This window comes from Aulonocara stuartgranti (genome assembly GCF_965226115.1).
Source record: "Aulonocara stuartgranti genome assembly, chromosome: 13".
Classification (NCBI taxonomy): Eukaryota; Metazoa; Chordata; class Actinopteri; order Cichliformes; family Cichlidae; genus Aulonocara; species Aulonocara stuartgranti.
Window position 1 is genome coordinate 4,248,865 of NC_138949.1, and position 24,948 is coordinate 4,273,812.

At 40.7% G+C, this 24,948-nt stretch overlaps 1 protein-coding gene across 6 annotated transcripts in view; it reads left to right on the plus strand.

The window, feature by feature from the left end:
• The first annotated feature begins 426 nt into the window (after window positions 1-426).
• Window positions 427-24,948, plus strand: part of ltbp1 (latent transforming growth factor beta binding protein 1) — a 134,913-nt gene continuing 110,391 nt past the window's right edge. For 4 of the 6 annotated variants that reach the window (XM_082558107.1, XM_082558109.1, XM_082558112.1 and 1 more), the window contains exons 1-2: window positions 428-1,162; window positions 10,423-10,493. In XM_082558107.1, the coding sequence (XP_082414233.1) occupies window positions 819-1,162; window positions 10,423-10,493 (415 nt within the window). In that variant the 5' untranslated portion in view covers window positions 428-818. Of the gene's footprint in view, window positions 1,163-10,422; window positions 10,494-24,948 lie in introns of all 6 variants that reach the window. The other 2 variants (XM_082558110.1, XM_082558111.1) reach the window with 2 other exon arrangements.

Below are 24,948 nucleotides of genomic sequence, written 5' to 3' on the forward strand. Positions count from 1 at the left end.
AAGTAACAGCTTATTTGATCATGGACAGCACAAAGAGGGGATTTCCAAATCCAGATTTATCCAGACTACATTTTTTACGACTTGGTCATGGAGCTAATCAAGTGAGAAACACTGAAAGATATAAAAATATTTTAATAATTACTAATCTGGTCTCCATCAGTGCCACCTGCTGAGAGATGACTCAGTTAACATGTGTAATATTTGTTGAACACAGTCTGCTTATTTATTTTAGAGTTTAGTCATTTAAACTGGAAGTCATTATGTTCTTAGAGAGGCCTAACTGGAGAATGTGTGTGGGTGTTGAGGTGGGTCAGTCAGTGAGTCTGTGTGGGTGGGGGCTTCGGTTTGAGTCCCCTGACAAACTTGGGCCCGAGAAACTCGAAGCAAACGTTCTCGGGGTTGGCGTGTAGACTCCCCCCCTCCTGACGTCACGTCTGGAGGCAGGCTGCTCGCGCTGCTGACACCGTTCACCTCCAACGGAGGAACTTTTTGGAGTTCTCGGGCTCTCCTGGCTCAAGTCAAACAGGCTGAGAGAAACCCGCTGCAGCCCGCACAGCCTCGGCGCTACAGGCAGACAGAGGAGGGCGACGGGCTCGTCTACAGCCGAGGAACACTGCAACGTTACAATTTCTCTTTAATTTGTCAGGGCTAAGTTAGCTCATTCTGATGGTTGGAATTCCGTATCTACAAGAATATGTTGAGGAATACACACGTTTTTCTTACTCGTAAGAAGTGAGGAGGTTTTTTTTACAGAACAGAATCTGGACCCTTTCCCCCCCTTGCAAACTTTTATCTTTACTTCTTCATTGTGTGTGGATATGGCTCGGATATATTTGGGGTTTTTCCTTTCCTTTGGGATGTTTCTCTTCACGCTTTGTGTGTCACCGGAGCGGCAGCAGAGCCAGAGCGGCTTCAGGAGGCTGTACGTACTGCAGCCCGGGCCGGGGCCCGGGACGGCCGGAGCCAACGGCGGGGTGCGAGTCAGCTCCATCTCGAGTCTTCACGGCCTGTCGGGGCAACCGCACACGTATAATGTGGAGCTCACAGCCAACTTTGGCGGCCAGGTCCGGAGCCGCAGGATGGGGAAGCAAGCGGCGTCAGCCCCGCAGCAGCCGGCAGTCCGGCAGGAACAGAGCCAGAAGCAGCTCCTGAAGCTGTCCGGGTAAGAGACTGGCACCGTGTCAAGAGGGAAACAGGGTTTGCTAGCGGGGAATGGATTTCATGACTTTTTGTAAACTTTTATGTTAAAGCAAATAGTTTAGAAAAGCAGAAAAACGAGACACCTATAGGTTATATTACAGCGCTATCTGAGTGGTATGCATAACTTTATTGTGCAATTGTGCATGAAGCGGCTCTCTCCTGCGCACAGGAGCACACCGCAATCATCAGGTGCTGACTTTTGTTTGACGCTATCAGGAGCTGACAGTGTGTATTTGAGTTTGGTTGCTCTCTTAATGCGCAGGTCAAACATCGTCTAACCCGCCTAATGGACCAAGTAGGCCAGTGATGATTGCCCAATAAAATTAGCTGGCTAACACACGACTCTTCAGACAGATAACAGTAACTGAGACTATTTCCAGAGTTAGAATGTGACTGAATCCGTGCTGCACTTTGTTACTCTAAATGTAGGCCTGCGTTGTTGCAAAGGCTTAGTATCCTCTTGGAATATCCACACAGGTGTGTTTCTTCCAGTCATGCCTTGTTAGGCCTCTCCTCTTCAGGGTGAAGTTGACTGACCCTGGTCCTGTTAGTTTGCTTTACCCGCAACAGCAGACAAGTTGCACTTTCTCATCATTCTTATTGGCAGCGACCTCATATAATTTCTTTGTGACTCTTTAATCAAGGTTGTAAAGGTTGTTATTGAATAACAATACTAAATAAGAACAAGAGTTGTCTTAGCTACACTAGACCTACTCATTTGTATTAACTGTTTAATAGGTCACGATCAGTTTAAATGAATTTCAGGTAAGTTGTAGGACAGTATTTATCCACAGTAATTTGTATTTGGTGGTATGGCACTCTTCATTGACTTGCCTGCTATTACAGCTGAATATCTGGATTGCATCCAAGGAGAAGAGCATTAGCACAGAACAGAGCAGGCACCACTTACAACAGTGATGACACTGATTATGTCTGAACCAGCAGGAAATGGAAGAGGGGGTTGGAAAGTGGCTTGCACATTCAAAGCAACTATGGCCAGGCTAAAGCTGCCTAAATAGCATGCATTATGAGATTTACCAGTTGTAGAAGGGTATCAGCTGAGCAAACACTGAATGTGGACTCGCATAGAGATCTGAGATTGTGGCTGAGTTCGACTTCTCGGCCTGCCTGCACTAATGATGCAGTATTCCAACAGAATCACAAAGCAATTTTGTAGTAATTGTTTTTCAGTATAAAACTGACACAACTAAAGGTACAATGAACATACATGTTTGTATGGCGTTGAGCATGTGCTGCAAGAGCAGATTCAATGCTACTTGGGGTGGCTGTAGCTGAGGAGGTAGAGCAGGTTGGTGGTTTGATCCCAGGCTGCTCTGCAGGCCAAATATCCGTTGCTTTCTGATACATCCACTGGAGTGTAAATGTTAGATAGAAAGCATTTAAGCATAGAAAGAAGTGAATGTGTGACTAAGGCATGTAGTAAAGTGAGTGCTCAGGTAGACTAGAAAAGCCCAATACTGTATGAGAACCAGTCCATTTGCTGTATCTTAGTATTGACACTCCAAGTTTCTCTTACAAGTCTTTTCCTTCATGTGATGTTTTGATGGTGGTAGAGACATAGAGGCAATTTCTTAATTACTATTTGAAAACGGTAAATGAACTCGTTCTTATAAAGCGCTTTTCTACTCTATATGAACATTCAAAGTGCTTTTCACAACTTGTACATTCATAGGTGACCTGCTACAGCCTCCATGAGGTTTCAGTGGGTTTGAGATCTGCTAACCATGAAGGCCAGAAGCCACAAGCTAGCAGTCTTATTATGAGCAAAAAATCAAAGCAGTTATTCAGAAATTTTTGGAGACCAGTGAAAAAGAGAAAAGGTCCTGATGTAAGTAATGGACATTTGTTTTGTGATATAAATCTGTTGTTCCTGGTATTGTTTTGTAAGGTTAACTATATGAGCTCATAGTGGATGTACAGTCACCTTCACAGGTAACTATTTGTAGCTCCTCCCAGTACCAGAGAAATAGATTTTCAGTTTTTTATTAGTGAGGGAAGATCCTGTGACCTACTGCTGTTTAGGAGAAATAAAATGTAAAGTTGAATATTTTTTTAATGACAATTATATTTCATATTAATGAAAAGTTGTTTTTTGTTTGTATATGCCGTCAATTAGAGTTAGAGAAAAACTCAGAATCTACAAAAATCACTATTCACACAGTCAGCAAAAAATTGGAAATTGGATTTGGTTAAAAGAAATACACTTGGTGGCTCTCTAGTAAACAGTCCTTCTAAGGGGATACCTATACAGGTACCTATAGGTACAGGAGGTGGCTGATGGCCACTACATGATGCCTACCTCTGTATCCACTCTTAGTGATGAGCTGGCTTAGTTCTATGCAGAACAGCAGTGGGCCATCAAGTCACCATCAAGTGTGTATATTCCAAGCTTGATGGTGACTTGTGTGCCTTGGAATCAGTGTTGTTTTCCACAGTTCCACTGAACACCTGATGAATGTTTTTAACACAAGCTCTCCAGGATCCACGAGCAGGGCGTTGAGTCGTAGGGTTTCTTGGAGCCAATTCAAATCAGGTGTTAAAGTTCTGCTGTATTGCTCTATCAACCAATTACTGGTGCTTTGACACACTGCAATTACTCCCATTGCCCTTCTGAGCTGTGCCCTGGTGTTGATCTGGAGTCTCTTTGTCGGATGTCTGCTATTGTGATGTTGACCACTTCTTGTTCTGGGAGGTTGCTGTGGTCTGCTCCTAGGTCCACCAAGCACTTTGTGTTGGTCGTGTGTAATGCCTTTCTCACAGATATTCTTCCAGTGTTGCTCAGTTTCAGTTCTAGTTGGGTCTGCCTTTTTGTACAACTTGTTGTGCCTCTTATTCATTCAGGACCCGTCTCTCATTTTGAGTCTCATCAGAATCTCGTGATTCTGGCTTCCAGGCTTCTTCTCCATGTTGGAGCGTTCTCATCATCCATTCTTGATTTTATACCCAGGTGCTTCTAAGATTACTGTCAGTGAAACCTGAGCGCTCACTTTCCGTGCTGTATTCATGTCTGCCAACATCTGTTCTGATTGGACTTTGCTAGTGAGCAAGGGGAGTTGTGCCCTTGGATGTGCTTCTCATAATACCTCATATTGTTGTCATTCTTTGTCCGGATAAAACTGTGGGTCTTTGTGGACTGGGTCTAATTAGTCTGTACCATGACTGATGGCCTTTTAATGCTTGACTCCTGGGGCTGATTTAGCATGAACAACAAAATGTTCATACATTTATGTAGACCCTGCCCATTTCTGTGTGGGGATTTTTAAGTAGTGCCATCTAAATGGGACCTGGATGTGGTCTGTATCTTATTTTCCAAAGGACAGTGTTCTTGTTATTCACCGAGTACCAGGATATTGTAGGGTCTTGACCTTAGAAAGCACTTTGAGGCCACTGTTATTGTGATTTGCTGTTATATAAATAACATTGAACTGATTTGAATTGAAATGAAATTGATCTCTAGAGTGTAGTACCAAATCTTAACATTTTTTACTACAACACACAAAATGAGTGACAAATTAACCTGTAAGAACATCCATCCAGTACAGGGTAGCAGGGGGTTGGAGTCTGTCCCGGCTGTCACTTGGTGAGAGTGACAGGATCCACAGTGGTGAAAAAAAACAAATGTCCCTCTTTTGACGTTGAAGCTAGCAACAGGTTGCACTAAACATGGCTTTATTTTGGACAGGACAGTAGAACAGACGGGAAAGCAGGGAGGGAGTGCAAGGGAAACAACACACGGGAAGCCCAGGGCAAATTCAAGCCTGGGCCCCTGCAGTAGCCTTCCAGCAGCAGGTTTTTACAGGCTGTAAAAAGATAATTCATCCAGTCTTTCAGAAAACAGTTTGCAAGGGTATCACCACCAGTGTTGGTCAAGTTACTTGAAAAAAGTAATCAGTAACTAATTACTGATTACCGCCCCAAAAAATAATCCCGTTACTTTACTGATTACTTATTTTCAAAAGTAATTAATTACTTAGTTACTTTTTAAAAACAGGATTTACAACCTGAAGAGGTGATAAATCGATAGATCTTTCAGTCCAATTCTACTTTTTCTGCATAATCCATCATACAAAATGTAATCAAATGGAAAAGTCTCTTTTTAAAACTTGTTTTATTAGTTTTAACCTTTTAACTTTATACATCAAGCAAAAATTAAATTATATGCAACATTCACTGACTGGAAGAAATTTGTTTAACGTTTAAACCTATTTTCTGCACATTCCAGCACATAAAATAAAATATTTTTTGTGTTTACACTCAGTCTTTCAAATAGATGCAAGTAAAACACAGCAGAAAATAAATAAAGTCAAAGACTCAGCGGTCCTGTTGCTCTATTTTCACCTGTAAAGCAGGAGTAGGTAGGCGGAGGTTTACCCTGGTGCAGGTGTGCAGCGGTCAGTGGAAGAATCCGCGAGTTTCTCTGTGAGTTTCCCATTATGTCGTAGCTACTCGGTGCTTGTTGGAAGTTTAGGGGTTTTTTTCGCTGTAAAAAGAAGTTTTCTTCCCACGCACAGCGGACACTAATGTTTTTGTCACTTTTTATGGAATCAAACTCAAAGTAACGTCAGTACTTCCACGCTTTAAACGCTGCACGCTCATACTCTCTCCCGCACTCGATATGTGATCCATTGTTGATCTGCACACAGCTGTTGTCACGAACGTCGCACTCGCTTACGTCACTGTCGTGAGACATTCTCGCAAAAAATCACGGTTTTAGTAACGCAGTAAGGCAGCGTTCCTACGGGAAAGTAACGGTAATCTAATTACCGTTTTTGCAATAGTAATCCCTTACTTTACTCGTTGCTTGAAAAAAGTAATTGGATTACAGTAACGCGGTAACGCTTTACAAGTAACGCGTTACTGCCCATCTCTGATCACCACTCTGTGAAAGATTGTAAGTGCAAACAACATAAAACTGAAAAGCATTTAGGGATTTCATGTCTTTTAGAGAAACTGAAGAAATCTTTATGTGCAAAGGACAAGAATGAAAATCAGCACTGGAGGATCTTTAGACAACAGGCAGAAAATTAGAGGTAACTGGAAGTTGCTATCAGTGTAAAATATCCATCTTCTATGGTGGTATTGATGGTTTGGGGGTCATTAGGACAGGTGCTGCCATCTGTACAGTGTCTCTTTCAGGGAAGGACTTTTAACAGGACACTGCCAAAACCAGTGTCCTGTTAAAAGTCCTTCCCTGAAAGGAAGGACTTTTCACACACCAGCAGCTTGGTGTGTGAACTGAACTTCAGGTAATCAGTAAAGTCAAACCACAGTTTGAAAAGCAGATCTGTGAATTAAACAACAAAACGTTGCACAAATACATGCAGAGTAAACTACAACGTTAAGCTTGCGTGTTTCCAGCCAAGCGTGAGTCATTAAAACTGCAGACCAGTGGCTGAAGGAGCTGATTTCAATCTGTTTGTTTGTTGGCTTAAACATGTCGAGTAGTTTAGTTGTGTCCTCAGGAATCTTTGGTTAGAATGAAAAGAGGGAAAGCGACCAGTACGGGAACACAAATCCACCAGTCTGTGTGTGGTCTCGCCGCCTGGCTTCAGCTGCTCACTCTGTGGCCTGGCAAAATGTTGGGATGTGTAATCAGTGAATAAAATTCAGCTGTGAATTTCTGTCACCCCTACCAAAAGGAAAAGAGTCTGAATTTTTACCAGAATACACAAGGCTGCAAGTGTGTGTCAAAGTACGAAGTGTCTCCATAACCTGATTTGGTTACAAAATAAGTCTGTAAGTGTGTTTCTGTTCCTGCAGTTATAATTTACAGCATGCTTTTCCTGGTGAACGCCTTGTTCCTGTGCTATACATGAGTGTGTGTTGATAGATTTGAAAACTGTTTTTGACTAAATTATGGGGAAGAATAGACTAATGCTTAAGCAGAGCTCTTTCAGAGCTGACTCATATGTTGGAGCTTCTTAAGAGCGCATGAAAACCCCTCCCCCATTCTCTGGGGTCAATTACTGCAAAGAGTGGTTATAGTTTTCACACACATTAGTCTGCAATCACTGACAATGTGATGCAAGGCAAAACAGCACTGGCAGTATGTGTGAATGGGTCGGGACTTTTCAGCTGAACTTAAAAACCCTCTGCTGTCCTCGATGGCTACGTCTCCCCCAGAGGAGGGAAAAGAGTGTGAAAAAAGAATAAGAGATCACAAACCTCCATCTCATCCTATCCCCGTGACTCCTCTGTCACACAGCCCTCTGTATGTCCTCCTCCACTACATCCTCTGAGATCTTCCTTTTTTCTCCTGCCTGGCACTTCCATATTCAAAATTCTTGTCCAGTATAACCAGTATACCCCTCATTCCAAACCATCTTAACCTTGCCTGTTTAACTTTGCTGAACCTGAGCTGTTCATCTGATGTACTCGTATCTAATCCTGTCGCTTCTACTCACTCACAAAGGAAATCATAACATCTTCAACTCTACCACCTCCAGCTTGGCCTCCTGTTGTTTTGTCAGTGCCACCAACTCCAAAACATACATAACAACCAGGGGTGGGGGAAAAAATCGATACTGTGTAGCATCGTGATATTTTGTTTGCTAATAATGTATCGATACAGGGACAGCAGAAATCGATATTTTGTTACAACAAAGGTTTTTGTGCTCCGACTTCAGAGCATGTCGATCCTTTTTCTGAGCAAGAATCCTGACACTGTCCAAATGTGTTTAACTTGTTTTTTGGCAGCAATAAACATGACAGTTTACTTATTTTAATTTAAGACATGTTTTATTTTAATTAAGTTTAAAACTTTTTTATTTAATGTAAAATTATATTTTGTTTTAATTTACTTTCAAATTCTTCAGTTGCTGAAGGGGCTGCATAGTTTTCATAAATTGCATAGTTCAGAATAGCTATAATTGTGCCAGATGGTTGCATTCAGTTAAGTTGGACTAGACTGTAATACAAACCGTTCAGTTTGTCAACAATAAAACTGACTGAAATGAGAGAAAGACTGAGTGTGAGACTTTGATATTAGATAAAATGAATATTGATAAAGTTTACCTTTATGTACAGAATCTGAATATCGCAAAATATTTTTAAAAATTGCAATAATATCGTATCGTGGGATGTATGGTGATTCCCACCTCTAATAACAACAGGTCTCATTACCATCTTGTAAATCTTCCTGTTCCCCTTTGCTGCTGTCCTTATGTCAAAAATCAGCTGAGACTCGTCTTGGCCCACTCCACCCTGCCTGCACTCTTTTAACCTCTGGGTAATTTAACTCATCTATCTTGACTATCTCTATTCCTTAAATGTTCATCTTTCCATCTGTCTTTAAAACTCTCTCTTTGGCATATACCTACCCTCCCAGTTCTCTTGTCTACTTTCTTCATCTCCCCACTTTTTTTCCTAATCATTTAATTTGGATACTTTCCTACACTTCTTCATTCCACTACCACCTCTTCTTATCCTCTTTTCTCTGTCCAGAGGATATATCGAACACCTTCTTGACAGTTTCCTTCAGCACTGAAGCTGCACTCTCCATGTCATCTGGTATCTCTTCCCTGGATACTAGAGACGAGTTATCAGTGAAGAGTTACCCCATGACTGTCACGGGAACTGCTCTTGCTCTGAAATCCCAGCGTCTCCTCCATGCCTCCTCTGGGATTCCCGCAGAACTGCTAACGCAGTCAGCTGGAAAAGACTCTCCATTGCAAAGGAGAAAACTAATGAATACACTTGCAAAATAAAAAAAGACATGTCGCCTTCACATAATACACAACAAGCAAATAAACCTCATCAGGTGTTTTATTGGTATTGACGTAATTGCGTGATTTTCAGTAAAAAAACAAAGATCGACACTGCACACTCATAGACTGGAGTGACCTCAGTGCAGATATTTTTTGGGCCCTTTCTGCCACGTCATCCCTGAGCAAACACACTATCTCACTCTCTCCCAACAAATTGTTGCATTGATGTCAACAGGTTCAAATACATTTTCCACAAATGACAGAAAGCGAGGTCAGGAAGTACAAATTATTTCCTAGTTGCAGGATAGTCGTCAGTTACAGCAAGATGATGTATGCAGTTAGTTAGCAGAGAGAGGGATGTAAACAGCCTAGAAGACTGACTGACTTTGGAAATGTTCCTTCACAGTAAAGAGATCAGAGTTGTGCCATTTGTTGGCCTCATTTCTTCTGTTCATAGAATTACTGTAGTCTGGTCCAAATATCTGAAAGTAGCAGTTAAGGTAGTGAAAACATCATTGTTAATTAATGCACTCAATTTGTTACTATGGCAGTTAGCTTGTGCAATCTTATTGTCCTGCTATGTCATATCGTCTGTGATGATAGAACAGAGATATGGTGTCTATCTCCTGTCTATCTCTGAGTTCCTATAAGTTTAAAGTCAGCATTAGTTATGACACGTACATTTAAAACGTTATAAAACACAAAAAACTTGAGTTTTTTTCTATGAAATTATTGCAGTTTTTTTCCTAAAATGTCTTTTTTATTTTTCTTTAAAACCCTAATAGTTTTAGGGTAAGGATTACTTATCGTCAGTCAAGGCTTGCACCTCAAAGGGTGAATAGTAATTCATCTGTGTATGAAATTACAGCTGTCAAATATATATGGCTCAGTGCAGTTTGATCCTGTTTTGAACAGACCCGTGTCTTACAAGCTTCTGCCATGTGTCTCAAACTCCTCAAGAGGTTAAGACTAACTTCATCACCTAACCACTCTCTTTGTTGATGATGTTTGTTGGAAACTCTAGCTGATCCAGCTCCTACAGTTTAACTTAACCAAGTCTGTGTGAATCTCTTTAAGATTCAAGTTCGCTTTTTAAGTGTAACAAACTTACCACAATAAACACTGTTTTACAGACAAATCTTGCCTTTCCAGTCATACTTAATGTCACGAGGCCAAACCACATCTCAAGCCCTCTGTGAGCATTCAAGTCTGGAAAACGTCTGCCTAACTATGATGGAACATGTGCATGAAGATCAAACTTTTAGGTGTTAAAAATTCAAATAAACATTAATATGTTCCATTTCTTTATTTAAAACCTACGCTGAAGAAATTTGAAGACGAAACCAGACTGCCAAATTACACACGTGTTTAGGTGCAAGAATGTAGAAAAAGAGGTGATGCTGGGATAGCATCAAGTTATGTGCCAGCATGTACGTTAACTGGCTTTCTATGGTTCTAGTTGTTTTATCTGCCTTTTCTTGTTTGGTGTTTGCAGGGTGAATGTCTGTGGAGGGCAGTGCTGTCACGGCTGGAGTAAATCTCAGGGATCACAGCGGTGCACGATGCGTAAGTTTGCACTGAACACCTTTCAGCACAACAGCACCTTTACATTAAAACTGCTACTCCAGGCTACGTAAGAGCACTAGATGCTGTGTTGCAACTGTCTCTCATTCTTCTTCTGGTTCGGCTCCTGCAGAAGTTCTAAAATCATTTTCTTTCACAAAAATGGGATACTTAACAAAGCAAAAACTGATGTTCTGTAATTGTGTAGATGGGCATTGTGTAGATGAACTACAGATGGGCAACATTTTAAAGCAAAGACAATATAAAGTGTGTTTTTCCTACGTATACTCAGAGTTATGAAAATATACCCGTTTGCAGTGTTAGAAAAAGTCACCAGAAAAGCTTCAGGGTATCTTGACATGGATTCTTTGATTAAATGGAGCTCTGGTGTAAAATAATACCATTATTCTAAAAGATATTCCCTCATTTGGTGCTTTTATGGTATAAACAATTGTGTGGTCGAGGAACGTGGCCAGGAAAGAAATCGAAACCACTGCCTGATGAGCAAGTACTTGGTGGTAGCGAGGAAGATCTCCCAGTTAACAGTGTGCCTTGTATTTTTTCCCATATCGCTAGCAGTCAGTTGCAGCAGCTCCCATTATTGTTTCCATCCATCCATGCATTGTTTTTCCTCTGCAATCCTCTCCATCTTTTATCTGCCGGCTTCTCGTTTAATTCTTTTCCCAAGGAGAACATGCGTCTCGTGAATGAGTCGTAGTGTCTGGATGTTTTACATTTTTAAATTGCTGTCTGCAGAGTCATGAGGAGGTTATTATTGTACCGTCCAACTGGGGAGAACATGAGTCAGAGTGAAAGAGAAACAGATTTGAAATGGACTGTGTCTCTTGGCTCAGAAACATTGTTCAGGCTGTTTTCTTATTTGGGTAACTCACTTGCTATTCAGGAAGTAAACAGCTTTTCTCCAGTGTTGTGCCCATCAGTTGTAGTTGGGAAAGAAGGTTGTTTTCTCTGTAGAGCATCGCCATGTGGTCCCGTTGAACGGCTCTCCCTGTGTTTGCCTCTGGCTTCCTTTAAGACATACTGTCAAAGCTTCTGCTTTTTGACAAAACAGACAACGTGTCTTTTGGCAGCAGTGGATTACCTATGAAGCTTTGACAACTCATCATTTTTCAAAGTGCAATGCTACTGTTGTGGGGGGCTGTGGTCCCTAACCCTTTTCTTAACCCTGACCTTTAAGTGCCTACTACTATTTGTTAGTGCCTAAAACTAAAAAGCAAGTTAAAGCAAAATAAAAAATATATAAATAAATAGAAACTAATCAATAAGTGGGGAAAAAGCAAAACCAAGAGCATAACACAAAGGTCCAAGTGGGAGGCAAACCACACTCTCCTGGCTGATGAACTTGTGACTAATGCCACAATTTCCCCACAAACTTCCTAATACCAACCAACCTAAAACTATCTTTAGGCCTCTAAAATGGGAAAGTTCTTCTATCAGCAGCCAGCATTGCTGTGGTCCAGATGTTTAAAGAGCAGTTGTGCTTAATGGTGAGACGTAGGCAGCATGTGACAAATGGCCTTACGTGACATGCTGAGATGAGAATTTATGACAACCGCAATCAGGATTTTTTTTCTTAAGTATTTTTATTAATCTTTAGGCATGAAAAGATTAATAAAATACTTAAGAAAAAATCCTGATTGAGGTTATCATAATTCATGCATGAAAGGGTTAAATAACAATAATTACAATGAAACACGTCATACATCTATAGTAACATTAAACGACCAGCGGATGGCAGAGTATGGAGTGACATATGTAGTGGTTTATCTGCAAGTATACCATCAACACTGACACAAAGACAAGAAAACTGCCTTTGAATAGCTGTCCACTGTAGTGACCGCAATGTGAGAAAGGGTTAAATTGACTTTGCAGCTAGTGCCTCAAGTCTACAACACACGGACACCATTGATGAACACTAGTCGCCTGGTTTTGTTCTACTTTTTTTTTTTTTTTTTACAGAACTCTGACGGCTCTTAAATGTTTTACGGTTGAAGTCTAATCTGACCTTTCAGTTCTGGATGTAACCAGTAGTTTGCACCTTGTTGTAAGCCTCTGTATTTCTGCTCATCTCGTGATCGTAGACTCCGGTACACGTGCCTCCTCATGAGCTTTCTTGACTTGGTTAAAAGTTTTTTGTTTTTTTTTATAACCAGGGAAATAATTGTTCGTCATGCACTTCTGTCTTCTGTGTGTCTTCTTTCAGGCCTTTTGGTGTTGCTGAGCTAATCAATGCATTTATTCATTTTTTCCACAATGCACTAGATTGTTGACTTGGCCACTTCTAAAGTTTTTACTCTCTCTTATAGGTCTATTTGGGTTTTTCAGCCTCATGATGACATCTCTCACTAACATCTCTTTGAGTCTTTTATTTTAAATTGCATTAAAAAGTACAGTAAAAAGCTATAAAACAGCTATAAAATACAACACTTTGAATCAACTAATATTATTCCTGCTTTGTTTGTCATGAAACTGCTCCTTAGTCAGTTGTGCTGTTAATTTTGAACCAATGAAAATGGGCGATTGTTTATAAAAATTGGTGTAATACTTAAACAGTTCATGCAAAAATATTTTAAAACCCCTTGAATTAAAGCTGAAAGTCAAAGCCACAAGAATTACATCTTTGTCCTAAACATTGTGGAGGGTTCTGTACAAATGACGCTTGACAGCACAGAGAGATTAACTATAATGAGACAAAATGCTGGTGTAAATGTAGAAGAGAGTTGCTGTAAAGAGAACTTTGTATTGTCTGTATTGTTTTGTGGACTCTTGTTGGAAAACTTCTGCATTTAACTTCACAGCTGCCACACAAAACAAACCCAAGTTGGATGCAACACGTCCTGGTTGCCTGTGCCAGAGAGACTGATGCTAACCTTTGTTGATTGTGGATGTGGATCTACCCAAATCCATCTGCTTCCCCTTTGCTAATAAAAATGACTGAACCAGACCCATCCACAGTGTTTGGGCTGTTTGTGCCCAAACACTGTTACAAACATAAAAAACAGATCAGATCTTAATGGGGAAGCAATCATGCTGGATATCTATACTGATACAGACTAAGTAATGTGAAAGGAGTGAAAGGATACCAAACACAAATTGTCTGATGAAAATGATCAACCTACAGAGGGCTGAATTCAAAGACACCCAAAACATCTTCCGTTGGATTTACGTAAGATGAGCATGGGACCAGACCATGGCATCACTTCCTTAATCCTCCAGGAACTGCCTGCATTCTCATGCCACATGAGACAAGGCATTTTCATACACCAGGAGGAAACCAGGACCTACTGCACTAGCGTAAGGTTTGACCCTGGGTCCCAGGATTTTATCTTAATATGTAATGGCAGTCAGGGTGCCGTTGACTAGCCTGTAGAGGTCTTTGTTGCTCTCAGTGGAGATGCCTCCCCAGAGCATCACTGACCCACCACCAAAACCAGTCATGCTGAATGATGCTGCAGGCAGCATAACTTTCTCCACACCTTTTCATATCTTACACATGTGCTCAGGGTGAGCCTGCTCTCATCTGTAAAAAGCACAGGGTGGTGGACCTGCCAACTCTGGTGTTTCATGTCCAATGCCAGTCTTGCTCTACCGTCCCGGGCAGGGAGCACAGGGCCTACAAGAGGGCTGCAGGACATCCTCATGAAGTCTGTTTCTGATTGGATTCACACCAGTTGCCTGTTAGAAGTCAATTTGTAAGGACAGGACATTCCTTCTTGCACAAAGGAGCAGATAACAGCCCTTGTAATGGGTTAAAAACAGCTCTATGATGCTCTTGAGGCTGTGCTGGGAGGCACAGCACACCTTCTGACAATAGCACATCACACTCCCGTGACCCTGAAAAGGATAAGCAGAAGAGAATGGTTGGATGGATCCCCTCTTTTGATACAGTTACTTTGAGGGAAAAAAGTATCATTTTTGGTGATAGCCAAAACATTAATGATGAGTTTTTAAAAATCATGTTATTGCTTTTTTATTAGTTAAAATTTCAAGTAACTATAAGGAAAATTTGAAGGTTGACTTTAGCTTGAATAAAACTAAGAGGACTCATTGCAGTCCTAACTTGATTATGAGATGGATAAAGATGAAAAAATAAGATTAAAAAGGTAATTGCTACGAGAGACTTAAATTTGTTTTTCCCAGAATGTTTGAGTCCCTATCTCAGGCAGGTTGTTGAGGTCTTTTCAGAAAAAAAAGCTTCTGTGATTACCACCTCACTGAGACTGAATAGAAGGGGATATGGGAGCAGTTCAGGATCCCTTTTAAAGGCACTAGAAAATATATTCTAATCATTTGGAACTGTCACAGTGTTATTATTTCTATTTGTTCAGTGTGCTGTGATGTTGATATTAAAAACAACAACAACAATCTTATATCCATAAAATCTGTAGTCCTTGATGGTTTTAAGGACCTCTTGGTCTTCTTCTCCTAGTATCTCATTGAGCTGGCAGCTTTTCTGTTTTGTATAAAAGAAATACTGCAAAAATACTGTATTAATAGGCCCAGACAGCCACTCGCACTGTACCCAGAAGAAGCAGGCGACTCGCTGCCCTGCACTGCATGGTGGTAAAGGGGTATGGCCAAGATGAGGGATGTTGATGTTACCGTCTCTTTAGTACCAGTCTTTCAATTTTTTTTACTGCTTTTATTCCCATCAAAAGGATACGATTTGTTTGCTTGCCAGTGATGTGTCTGCGTTGGGCTTAACAGCTCATATCAGCTTGGACTTGAAGAGTTGCAGCATGTGGGTGGAGAGACTGCTTTTGTTTATACAGGCACAGGAAACACTGCAAACCCACAGCACAATGACCAATAGGGGACATTCCTCTGGTGGTTTGGTATGCAGTCTCTGTAATCTGTTCATAGGAGGTCTCATAATCACATGCTGAAGTTATGATGCAATTGACAAAGCAATAGTTTATCTTTGGATTGATAATACCCACCTCAAAGCAAACTTTAATGTTTTTCTGCCTGTGCAGGATATTGTAGTTGGTAAGTAGTGATTTGTTTTGCTGTATTTTTTCTCCGTTTCTATACTGAGATAGGCTGTGAGGCATACATTTCCTTCTTTTAGATTTGGAGCAACTGTGGAATACAATTCCCATTTATTAAATACATGGTTTAAATAGTTTGCACCAGCTGAATCAATATTTTTTATAGCTGTGCATGCCTTGTGCAACAGCCACAGTTTATTTGTGGCCAGTAGGGTTGGGTTCAGAGAGGAGGGTCGCTCTTTAGATCGTAGCTTCACATTCTCATTCATATGGCAGACAGGGCGAAAACATTATGCAAATGCCCTCCCACCCCCAAAGCAACCACACAGTAATACGTGTGACATTTAAAGTGTCGCCTCTGGATCTGCTTACTACTCTGTGGCTGAATACAGCCTGTAATGTATGAAGGTATTACGCACCTTTCTTTTAAATTATGGCTTAATTTTCATTTGGATGCTTCTCCTCTCCTTTCATATTCTGAGCAGGACTATTTATGTCATGTAAATGGAGTTATTTCATGTTGACATGACAAAGAAGCTCTGTGAATGCTTAGAAAAGTGTTACTATTACCACTTTTGGCTGTTTGCTGAATGAAAGTCAGCATTCTGTTTTTGATGTTTGTGTTTGCTCACCTACCTTGAGCAAGTTAGCATTGGTTAAATCAATGATGACATATGGAAGACTGCTGTGCATTTTAATCTGGCAAAACTATAACTACTGTATGCCAGGTGTCTTACAAAAACAGGGTGATCATTGTAGGTACACCTGAGTGTGCACTGTATACTCAACAAAACAGACTTGGATGCAACAAAGCTACCAAAGCTGGATACGTTTATGTGGTTAACTACAGCTAACCCCATTGCGTATTACTTTACAAAGCTAGTGTAACGTTAGCTTTGTTTTGGTTAACTGTCAGTTAAAATCAACACTGATACTAACATAAATTACTATCATAGTTCCTATCTGCTGGCAAATTTGTCTGACAAACCCCACTCAGACATATGGTAGTGTTAGAAACCCAGACATGTCACATCTTCCCTAAGAGTTTTGTTATATTATCTGATGTTATCTACTCAAGATTGTAATTTCCTGTGCTTGGAATTTATCAGTGTTAGCAGGCACACTAGTGTTAGCTAATACTAGCCATAAAAAAGACCGTTCAGGTTTGGATCCCCGTCCCTTCTTAGTAGGCAGGAAGCTGGCTAACCTTAGCTTGCTTGCTATCTAACAATGTTACTACTAAAAATATTATTATTATATATTATAATATCTGAAGCTACGATTCCTTGTTTTGTTGTTCTTACTGAGAGACTCTGTTCTTTAGGGACACTGTTGATGTTATTAATGGAAGGGAAGATGCCATGACTTATTAGTCAGATAATCTAAGAAATTTGTTCTTCAATTTTATTTTTTAGTGGAAAATCCTTCCACCATCCAACTGAGGCAACTGTAAGAGTCAAGAAAGTTCAATTTAAAAAAAAATTATGCTATACATTAAAGAAGCCACCAAACAACCATGTAACCCCAATAATTATCAGTCAGTTCCTTGTGTTCTTCCTTGCTTCCAATAAGTGACAGAAATTGGACAAACACGAATGTTGGGTATTTAGTTACTGCTGCAGAGCAGTGTTTCTCTTTGTCTCTTTGGCATTCGTGGCTGACAACATGTGATTCTGCTACACAGGAATCATCTGATTCAGGCGGAATTATCAGGAGACATTCCGATTAGTCTTCCTCTCTGGATGAAAACAAATGTCTGCAGATTATTGAATTGCAGGGCAGAATAGTGCTTTGTCAAGTCTGCTTGAAGTAAACATGTTACGATTACCTCATTCAGAAAATAGCTTTGCAAAATTTTAGAACTGCTTAGTTTACTTTCTGGAAGATAGCAGCCAGACATGAGGGTAAATAGTGGGTACTTGACTTTGTGTTAAAGTATGCTGATAGCAGGTTAAAATGAAATGTATCTGTTGTCATGTTTGTATTGCCTATTAAGACAGAGTGCAACATGTCCGGATGTCCAGAATAAATGGGGCCCTGTTAAAACAAAATCTTGGGGTGAACATTTTCCTCATTTGTCATTGTGTTTTTATTTTAATGGAAAGGGTTGAGAAAACAGTTAAGAAGAATTGTAGGTCTTGATTGCAGTATAAATTCTAATTGACTGATTGCAACACAATACTTTATTAGGAATGTCACAGCATCACTTTACTGCATTTTGATTTCAGGCATGAAGCAAGTAGCAGTAGAGAATTTGTAGCAGCAGCATCTTGGTATTAACTGTTGTGTTCCCTCTCATAAATACTTAATGGCCCAATCAGTATGCATTAACAGAACGCTTGTGGCTTCACTGTAAGAAAAAATAAGTGGTGTTTTATTTCAATTAAGACATATTAGATATTTACAAAGATCAAGATAAAATGTTTTTTTTATTTAAAATGTATAAATAACTATTTTAGCCATTACCCTCTATTCACTCTTCCTATATTTATTGAGGAGTATCTCACAAGCACCACTGCAGTGGGCAAGTCCACAGTCATGGAAATGAGGAGTGTTTTCAGGTCTTTTCACACAGGTGATTTCTTCTTCCCACTGATGGAAGGGCTTTCAATTTGTCATTTTTTTATTCCCATTTCTGCTTTCAATCGCAGTAGCAGCTAACTGCTCTAGCAGCTTCATCCACTGGAAAAAACCCAAACATACACTCAGCGAACTGGGGTATACAAAAATACCCACCCATGCCCCCTGCAACTCCAGATTGGAACAGTCCAGCCTCTCTCCACCAGACTCCAAACTGTGCATTGAGGTGAGCCTGACTGTATCTGATCAGTGTCTCTCGACCTCATGCACCACCAGGACCTCCACCTTTGACTGCCTCTTGAAATGCTTTGCAACCAAAGCCTCTTCCGGCCCCCCGTGCATGTGATGGGCCTATAGGAGAGCAAGCTTATGTCTCCTCCATTGGGCTAAGACCTTGCAATCAGGTGCTCTCCCTTAAGATCCACGGGTTGGCACTGGTAACTCTATCCTGGGTAGGAGGAACTGGTCCCCTGATAAGGTTCGGTTGTCATATGGGATAACTTTAGCTTTTAACAGAAAGAGTGCTGTTTTAACTTATGGAATATTTCATGTGCCATTTGGCATATTCTCTGATCCCTATTTTCTAAACTTTGATATTAATATATTGGTAATTGTACCTAGCAGAGGGCAGCCTACAAGTACAAGTCAGCCAAGAGCTAATGAATTGTTCCTTAGCTTTATGAATATCTTTGCCTTTTCCCAAGAAGCATATTGATCTTGCATCTGCTTGAAAAAGTAAAGTGACTGTTCCTTCTGTGTTGAATGTTCATTATATGGTGCTCTTGAAACATGCATGTAGAATTACTTTGTGTTTTTGACAAGTCTATGTGTAAGCAAAGATGTAGCTAATCTGACAGTATTAGCTAGCACGTTGTGTTTATCCTGTTTCAGACCAAACAACCATTTATGTTTGTGAACCTGCAGGATTTCAGTTTCAGCAAAAACGAAACCCTTTGTTACCAGAAATGACTGACCTGACCTGATGAGCAAGGCTGTTTTTACGTGTGAATTTGTAACATTTTCAGAAGAATCATGTCAGGAAATTTTTGAAGGCTGTCTTTCGAACATGTCACATTACACATTAAGTTCGTGTGAGCGATCTGCCTAGATAGCTGATTTGCAATACACACCTGACTTTTAGGTTTGTATAATGGCCCAATGTCTTATGACACAGACTTAAACTTATTGTGGTAGCACTTTGATCTGACTGCACTGAATCCTTATTTTCTCAAGTGTATCTTCTAAGACAGACACCTGCAGGGGATTCCTAGAAAAGGTTGTGTGTTTTCGTACTGACAGGATTCTGTATAGCACAATGTTGAGCGATTAGGGTACAACCACCATTTGTACCCAGAGATCCCTAGCTGGCTTTGTTCACATGGTAACATGGCTATCAACACCCACTAAACAGCTGTAGGTTAGAATTGCTTTCTGTTAGTGTTACATCAAACCAAAGTGCATTTAGTGCATTACGCTAACTTATTCGGATTGTTAATATAACAGGGATTCTTTAGTGTTATTGTTGGCCAACAGAAAGATAGGGATTAGAGAGGCCAATAGATTCTCAGCAGACACTCTTATCTGAGCTAATCTGAATTTGAGGGCCAGCAGTGACTCAGATAATGTGGAATTCAATATCTCATATATCGATGTCATATCTTTCCACTGCTACCTGCTTCTGAATTCAGTGAACATCTGTCCCAGCCACATACAAGGTTAAACAGGCTCTAGCACTTACCCATAAAATCTCAGCATTTTTTTTTTCACTTGGGAATTTGTAGTTCCTGCATCAAGGCAGAGACACAAAGAAAGTCATTATGCCTCACAGTTTCTGCCTCTCACCTTGAAACCATACAACATGAAAACAGCAGCACACACAACGAATAATTTCTACTCTTACAGACCCCGGCGAGGATATGAAGGGGCTCTCTGAACACCAGGCCCAGCGTGGTTTGATCAAAAGGGTGAGGACATCAGCATGACTATTTCCTGTCCCCAGCTAACGAGTAAATTACCATCACTTATTCCGTCACTCTTGTCACAGACCGCTGCTCTCATGTAGCTGACCTCAGAGAAAGAGCGAGAGAGAAAACTATTTGCAGAACAGATGGCAGCCTTTGCTCCAGGCCAGTGAGGGGTGGGGGAAATGAAAACTATTTATGCTAGTCAGAAAAGAAAGCAAAAAGCTTCACCCAAACTGGAAAATTAACTGTGGGGTTGTTTCAAAATACTAACATAATTCAGCTTCAGGGGAGAAAGGACAGCAATGATGTAATCTGTGAGGTAATCACTTTATAGAAGATGGGTGTAACTCGACTGATATTATATGGTGAAAGGGAGTCCACACTTCTTTGGGCTGTGGTTGTTGGAGTATAAATGTATTGTGGATATCCTGGATTTAGTGCATTTCAGTGCTGCTAAAGTTTGTGCTTAACCTAAAACGATACATCTTTCAACTTTAACTTTTTTAGTGTTAGGGCTAAAATAAGAGTGTAGAAGTAATCAGTATATGTACAGATGATCAGAGCTTGATCACAGAACAATCTGTTGATTTTAAAATAACAGTCTCGTTCATTGCAGCTAAAAGTAAGTCTTGCATTTAATTAAGTTTGGGGTGTGGCTGTCCAGTGTTGTGAAAGACAATTTTAAATCCTTCCACAAGGGGTGACCATAAGGGGGGACTTGCATTACTAACTTGCATTGGAGCTTTTCAGACGGTTTGTGAGGGTGAAAGCAAAAGAGTGCTTGCTGTTGCACGGCTGAACAATGTAGAAAGTGTAACGAAGTATTCCCAAAAAAGCGACTTCAAACTGTATGTCATCAGTGAAACTGCATCATATCCATCATGTGAGGAGGAAATGTGTACAGATCTCACTCAGTATATTAGCATTGTCGTGAGCCACGTGGATGACCACACAGGGTGTATGTTGTCCTTGTTGCAGGAGATGTCTTTCAGCCATCATTTAGTTTCCTTTCATTAATCATTTTCACCAACCTCAAAACTGCCAATTAGTCTAACAAGCTTAGTGAGGAGGTGACACACCCTCAGGGCCCATGGGGAGAAAAAGAGGGACTCTTTCTGAGTCATTTCTCCTGCTGCTGACACACACACACACACACACACACACACGCACACACACAAACACACAGAAGCAGTAGAATTTTTGACTTTATAGACAGAATTTAATTAAAGTTATTTAGTTTAGGGTTAGAATGTGGAACTAAGGTTTTCTTTTTAAGTTGGGCAGTGAATAGTCAGATGGAGGTCCAGATGTGTGGCTTATCTTCAGTCAGTTTCCTTTGTATGGTTTATCCAAACATATCTATGCATGTATGTGCATGTGTGTTTGAGTACAGTATGTAAACTTCTGCTATGCTGCCTGTGAGACGGGCTTTGTAGTTGATAGATGGATGCCCCTATCATCTGCTCGGCAAGAATAGTGCCTTGTCTAATTACATGCTTTTGGCTGGTCTCCTTTATAAACATACACAAAGACCTTTAAGCGCGCACACACACACACACACACACACACACACACACACACACACACACACACACACACACTTACAATTTCATAATTAGGTCAAGTATATAGACGAAAAGTATTTCTAAACTGTCTCCTGAAAATATCAGTTGTTAAGTGACATTTCACATTAATTTCACATTAACAGCTGGTCAGATGTACCCACATGTTCTGTGGTATGCTCAAGTACTTTTGATTTTGTAGTTTTGGATACATGCCTTTACACAGAATTCCCAGTTTGATATGTACCTTGTAGGGGTGCAACGATACACAAAATTCACGGTTCGGTTCGATACTTTGGTATCACGGTTCGATATTTTTTCGATACAAAAAAAATGTTCATGCCTTTTTAATTTGTCATTTATTAAAATTATAAATATATATTTTAACTCAAAAGTACAGTTTTTAAATTTAATGTTGCTGAAACAAAAGTAATTAAAAAAAAAATAAAAATCTCAGGGCTCTCAAAATTTCAAAATCCCTGGTAGCCCTTCGGGCAGGGACTCTTCCGTTTTTGGTAGCCCAAAATAAATTTAAGTAGCCCGAATAAAAAAGGGAGCAATTTTTTGATTAATGTTTTGTTTCCTTTACAATATTATACATTAAAGTATAATATTGTAAAGGAAACAAAACATTAATCAAAAAATTGTTGAAAAACAAATTACAACATTGTATAAAAATTACAATCATCAACTCAAATACTTGGTTCTAATTGAACAGAAATGTCTATGAACTTGTAAGAACTGTGTAGGACATGAATCAGTCTGTGTCAGATCCTGAATTTGAAATTTCCACTGAAGTTACGGGTAAGAGGCAAGTGGAACCAAGATCGAGGCCATTTGCTTTTTGAAGTTTGCAAAGACTGCTAAATTGTGCCAGTGGTAGTTCACTCTTTGCAACATAGTAGCTGTTCTAAACAGATTTTTCGGGTTTATTTTTAGTATGTTATTTGCAATTGGTGTTTGTTCTGGGAAAGATATTGCAGACTGAGCAATAATGCATTTCTTGCATTTCTCATGCGTTCTAATGTGGGCCTTTCTTAATATGACTGGTCCCAGTAACAAAGGCGCTTGTCGACTCAGAAATCGAGGGAAAACCAACAACACACCCGGCAGAACATTATGTTATTTACACGGGTGCACATAAGTGGTCCGCATGTGCGCATTCGCTGTCAAAATAAAAGACGAGCACCAGATAAGAAGTTGCAGCGCGCGTTTGCGTCCATATAAAAAGCACTGTTTTTGTCCTAGAGTGGGATTTTCACGGCACATTCTGCACCACATCTCTGTGCGTTCATCATTTGTTTGAAGCCAGCTCACCTCCTGCAACCACTTTTCCGAGAATACACGCTTCTTTTGTGGTTCAGCCTGCTGACATTTCTTTGGAGGTGGAGGAACACCAAAGTAATTGCTTAAAGGAGCTTCTTCGACATCTTTAAGAGTTCTAAACAAATGTCTGTCCTCCTCCAGAAAATCCTATGTATGCAAACACGCGTTGCAACTTCATATCTTGTGCGCGTTTTTTTTTTTTTTTTTTTTTTTGACAGCGAATGCGCACCTGCGGACCACTTATGTGCAGCCCTGGTTATATAGCTCGTCATATTGCAGCCACAGAAATTATTTTGTTCATGAAACCATAACGCTGCACTTTCTTTTTGCCTTATAGTCTGATTTGTCATAACTTTTCTGTTTTGTGGTAAGCTTTTCTTTGGCTGTCACTTCTTCACCCTGACCTGTCTTATTTGGCTCAGCAGAACTAAAATATATATCCTGCTGCTTTTACACACGCACACATAACGGTCAGCGATTCTCTGCGCGATCAACCTCTCACATGTTTAAGCTGCGGGAGATTTCACTTGTCATGTTTGCATAGTAAGCTAACGATTAATAAGACGATGTCAGAGGAATTGGTGCGCAAATGATCGTCACTCACCAATCAGTGCTGTCGCTCTCTATACACAGTTCGCACGATTGCAAAGTGAAAGCAAAAAACAAGCGCAAATTCAAACGCGATTTCAATATGTCACATATTGACAGTGGCTCACCGCCAATGACATAATTACCCAGCTACATTTCCGAAAGAATGCAAAAGCATTGACATATATTTTTCCTTCCTACAATAGCCCGACGGGCAGGGCAGAGATAGATTTTGGTAGCCCGACTGAAAAAATCGCTAGCCCTGGGACGTCAGGCAGGCGATTTTGCGAGCCCTGTATCTGATTGAGGAATCACTCATCTTTGGAAAAGAGAGTTTATTACAGAGAAATGGCTCTTTCCAAAATAAAAGCTATACTATCCGCTTCTTCTGGGCTATATTCTCAGCAGCATATTGTAGCGGGCCAGGGCTGTTCGGGGTTCTGTTTGTACAGTTATGTTTTGTTTATGTTGCCATAGTGACGGGTGACGCCCTCTCGCTGCGACGGTGTGTCCTTCCGGGGTCAGAGGGCGCCCTGTGTGTTGTTGTTGTTGTTGCTGTGCGGTTGCCGCGCTGAGCAGTTAGCTAGCGGCAGTGTTCTTCTGCAGATGTCAATAAACGGCTGTGCTCCCTGGCTAGCTCACGGGAAGCAAGACCAAACGATACCTCCGTCTCCTCCTTGTCTGAGCTCGCCACAATATTAAACATATCAGGTCCCCATAAGAAGAATCATGTGCTAATGGCTGTCTAAATGACTCGGGTAAAGTTTGTAGCATGCATGCTTGTTGTTTTGTCTGCTTCCACTTGTCTTTGCACTAGGATGATGTCGGCGTAAATTAGCAGTCATATTCGTTGTGTTCCCACTAGTGCTGTCAGCATTAATCTCGTTGAAATGACGTTAACGCCACAACACGGCAAATCTCCGTTAACGAGCTACCCCTGATCGCCTGTGCGTGGGGCTAGACGGCCAACACGTTAACGAGCTAACTGCGCTAACACACTAGTTCACACCAATGTAATTGAGCATTGCGTGGCACATCCAACATACTGTTTTACTTTAGTCCATGACGCGCTTACCTTCAGGGTCATACTTCACATGAAAACCAAAATAATTCCAAACGCCAGATCTGAATGAGGGTGGGGGAGGTTCAATTTGCCATGTTGCAAGGAGAGCTTAACTTCTGTCTCGCTAGCTTGCCCTTCGCTCTTCCTTCTGACGATGCTGTCTGTGGCTGTATCCCAATTCAGATTCTGCAGCCTTAAAGTACGCAGCCTCAACGATCCTCAAGGGCCGCATACTTAAAGACCGCTAAGGCCGGAAGTGCGAGGCTTGTGAAATGGGACTGTCTAGCCTCCGTTGCGCTGCCCAGGTTGCCTAGCAACCATGATACTAACAGCTGGAAACGTGTCGTACAGCTTTGTTTGACA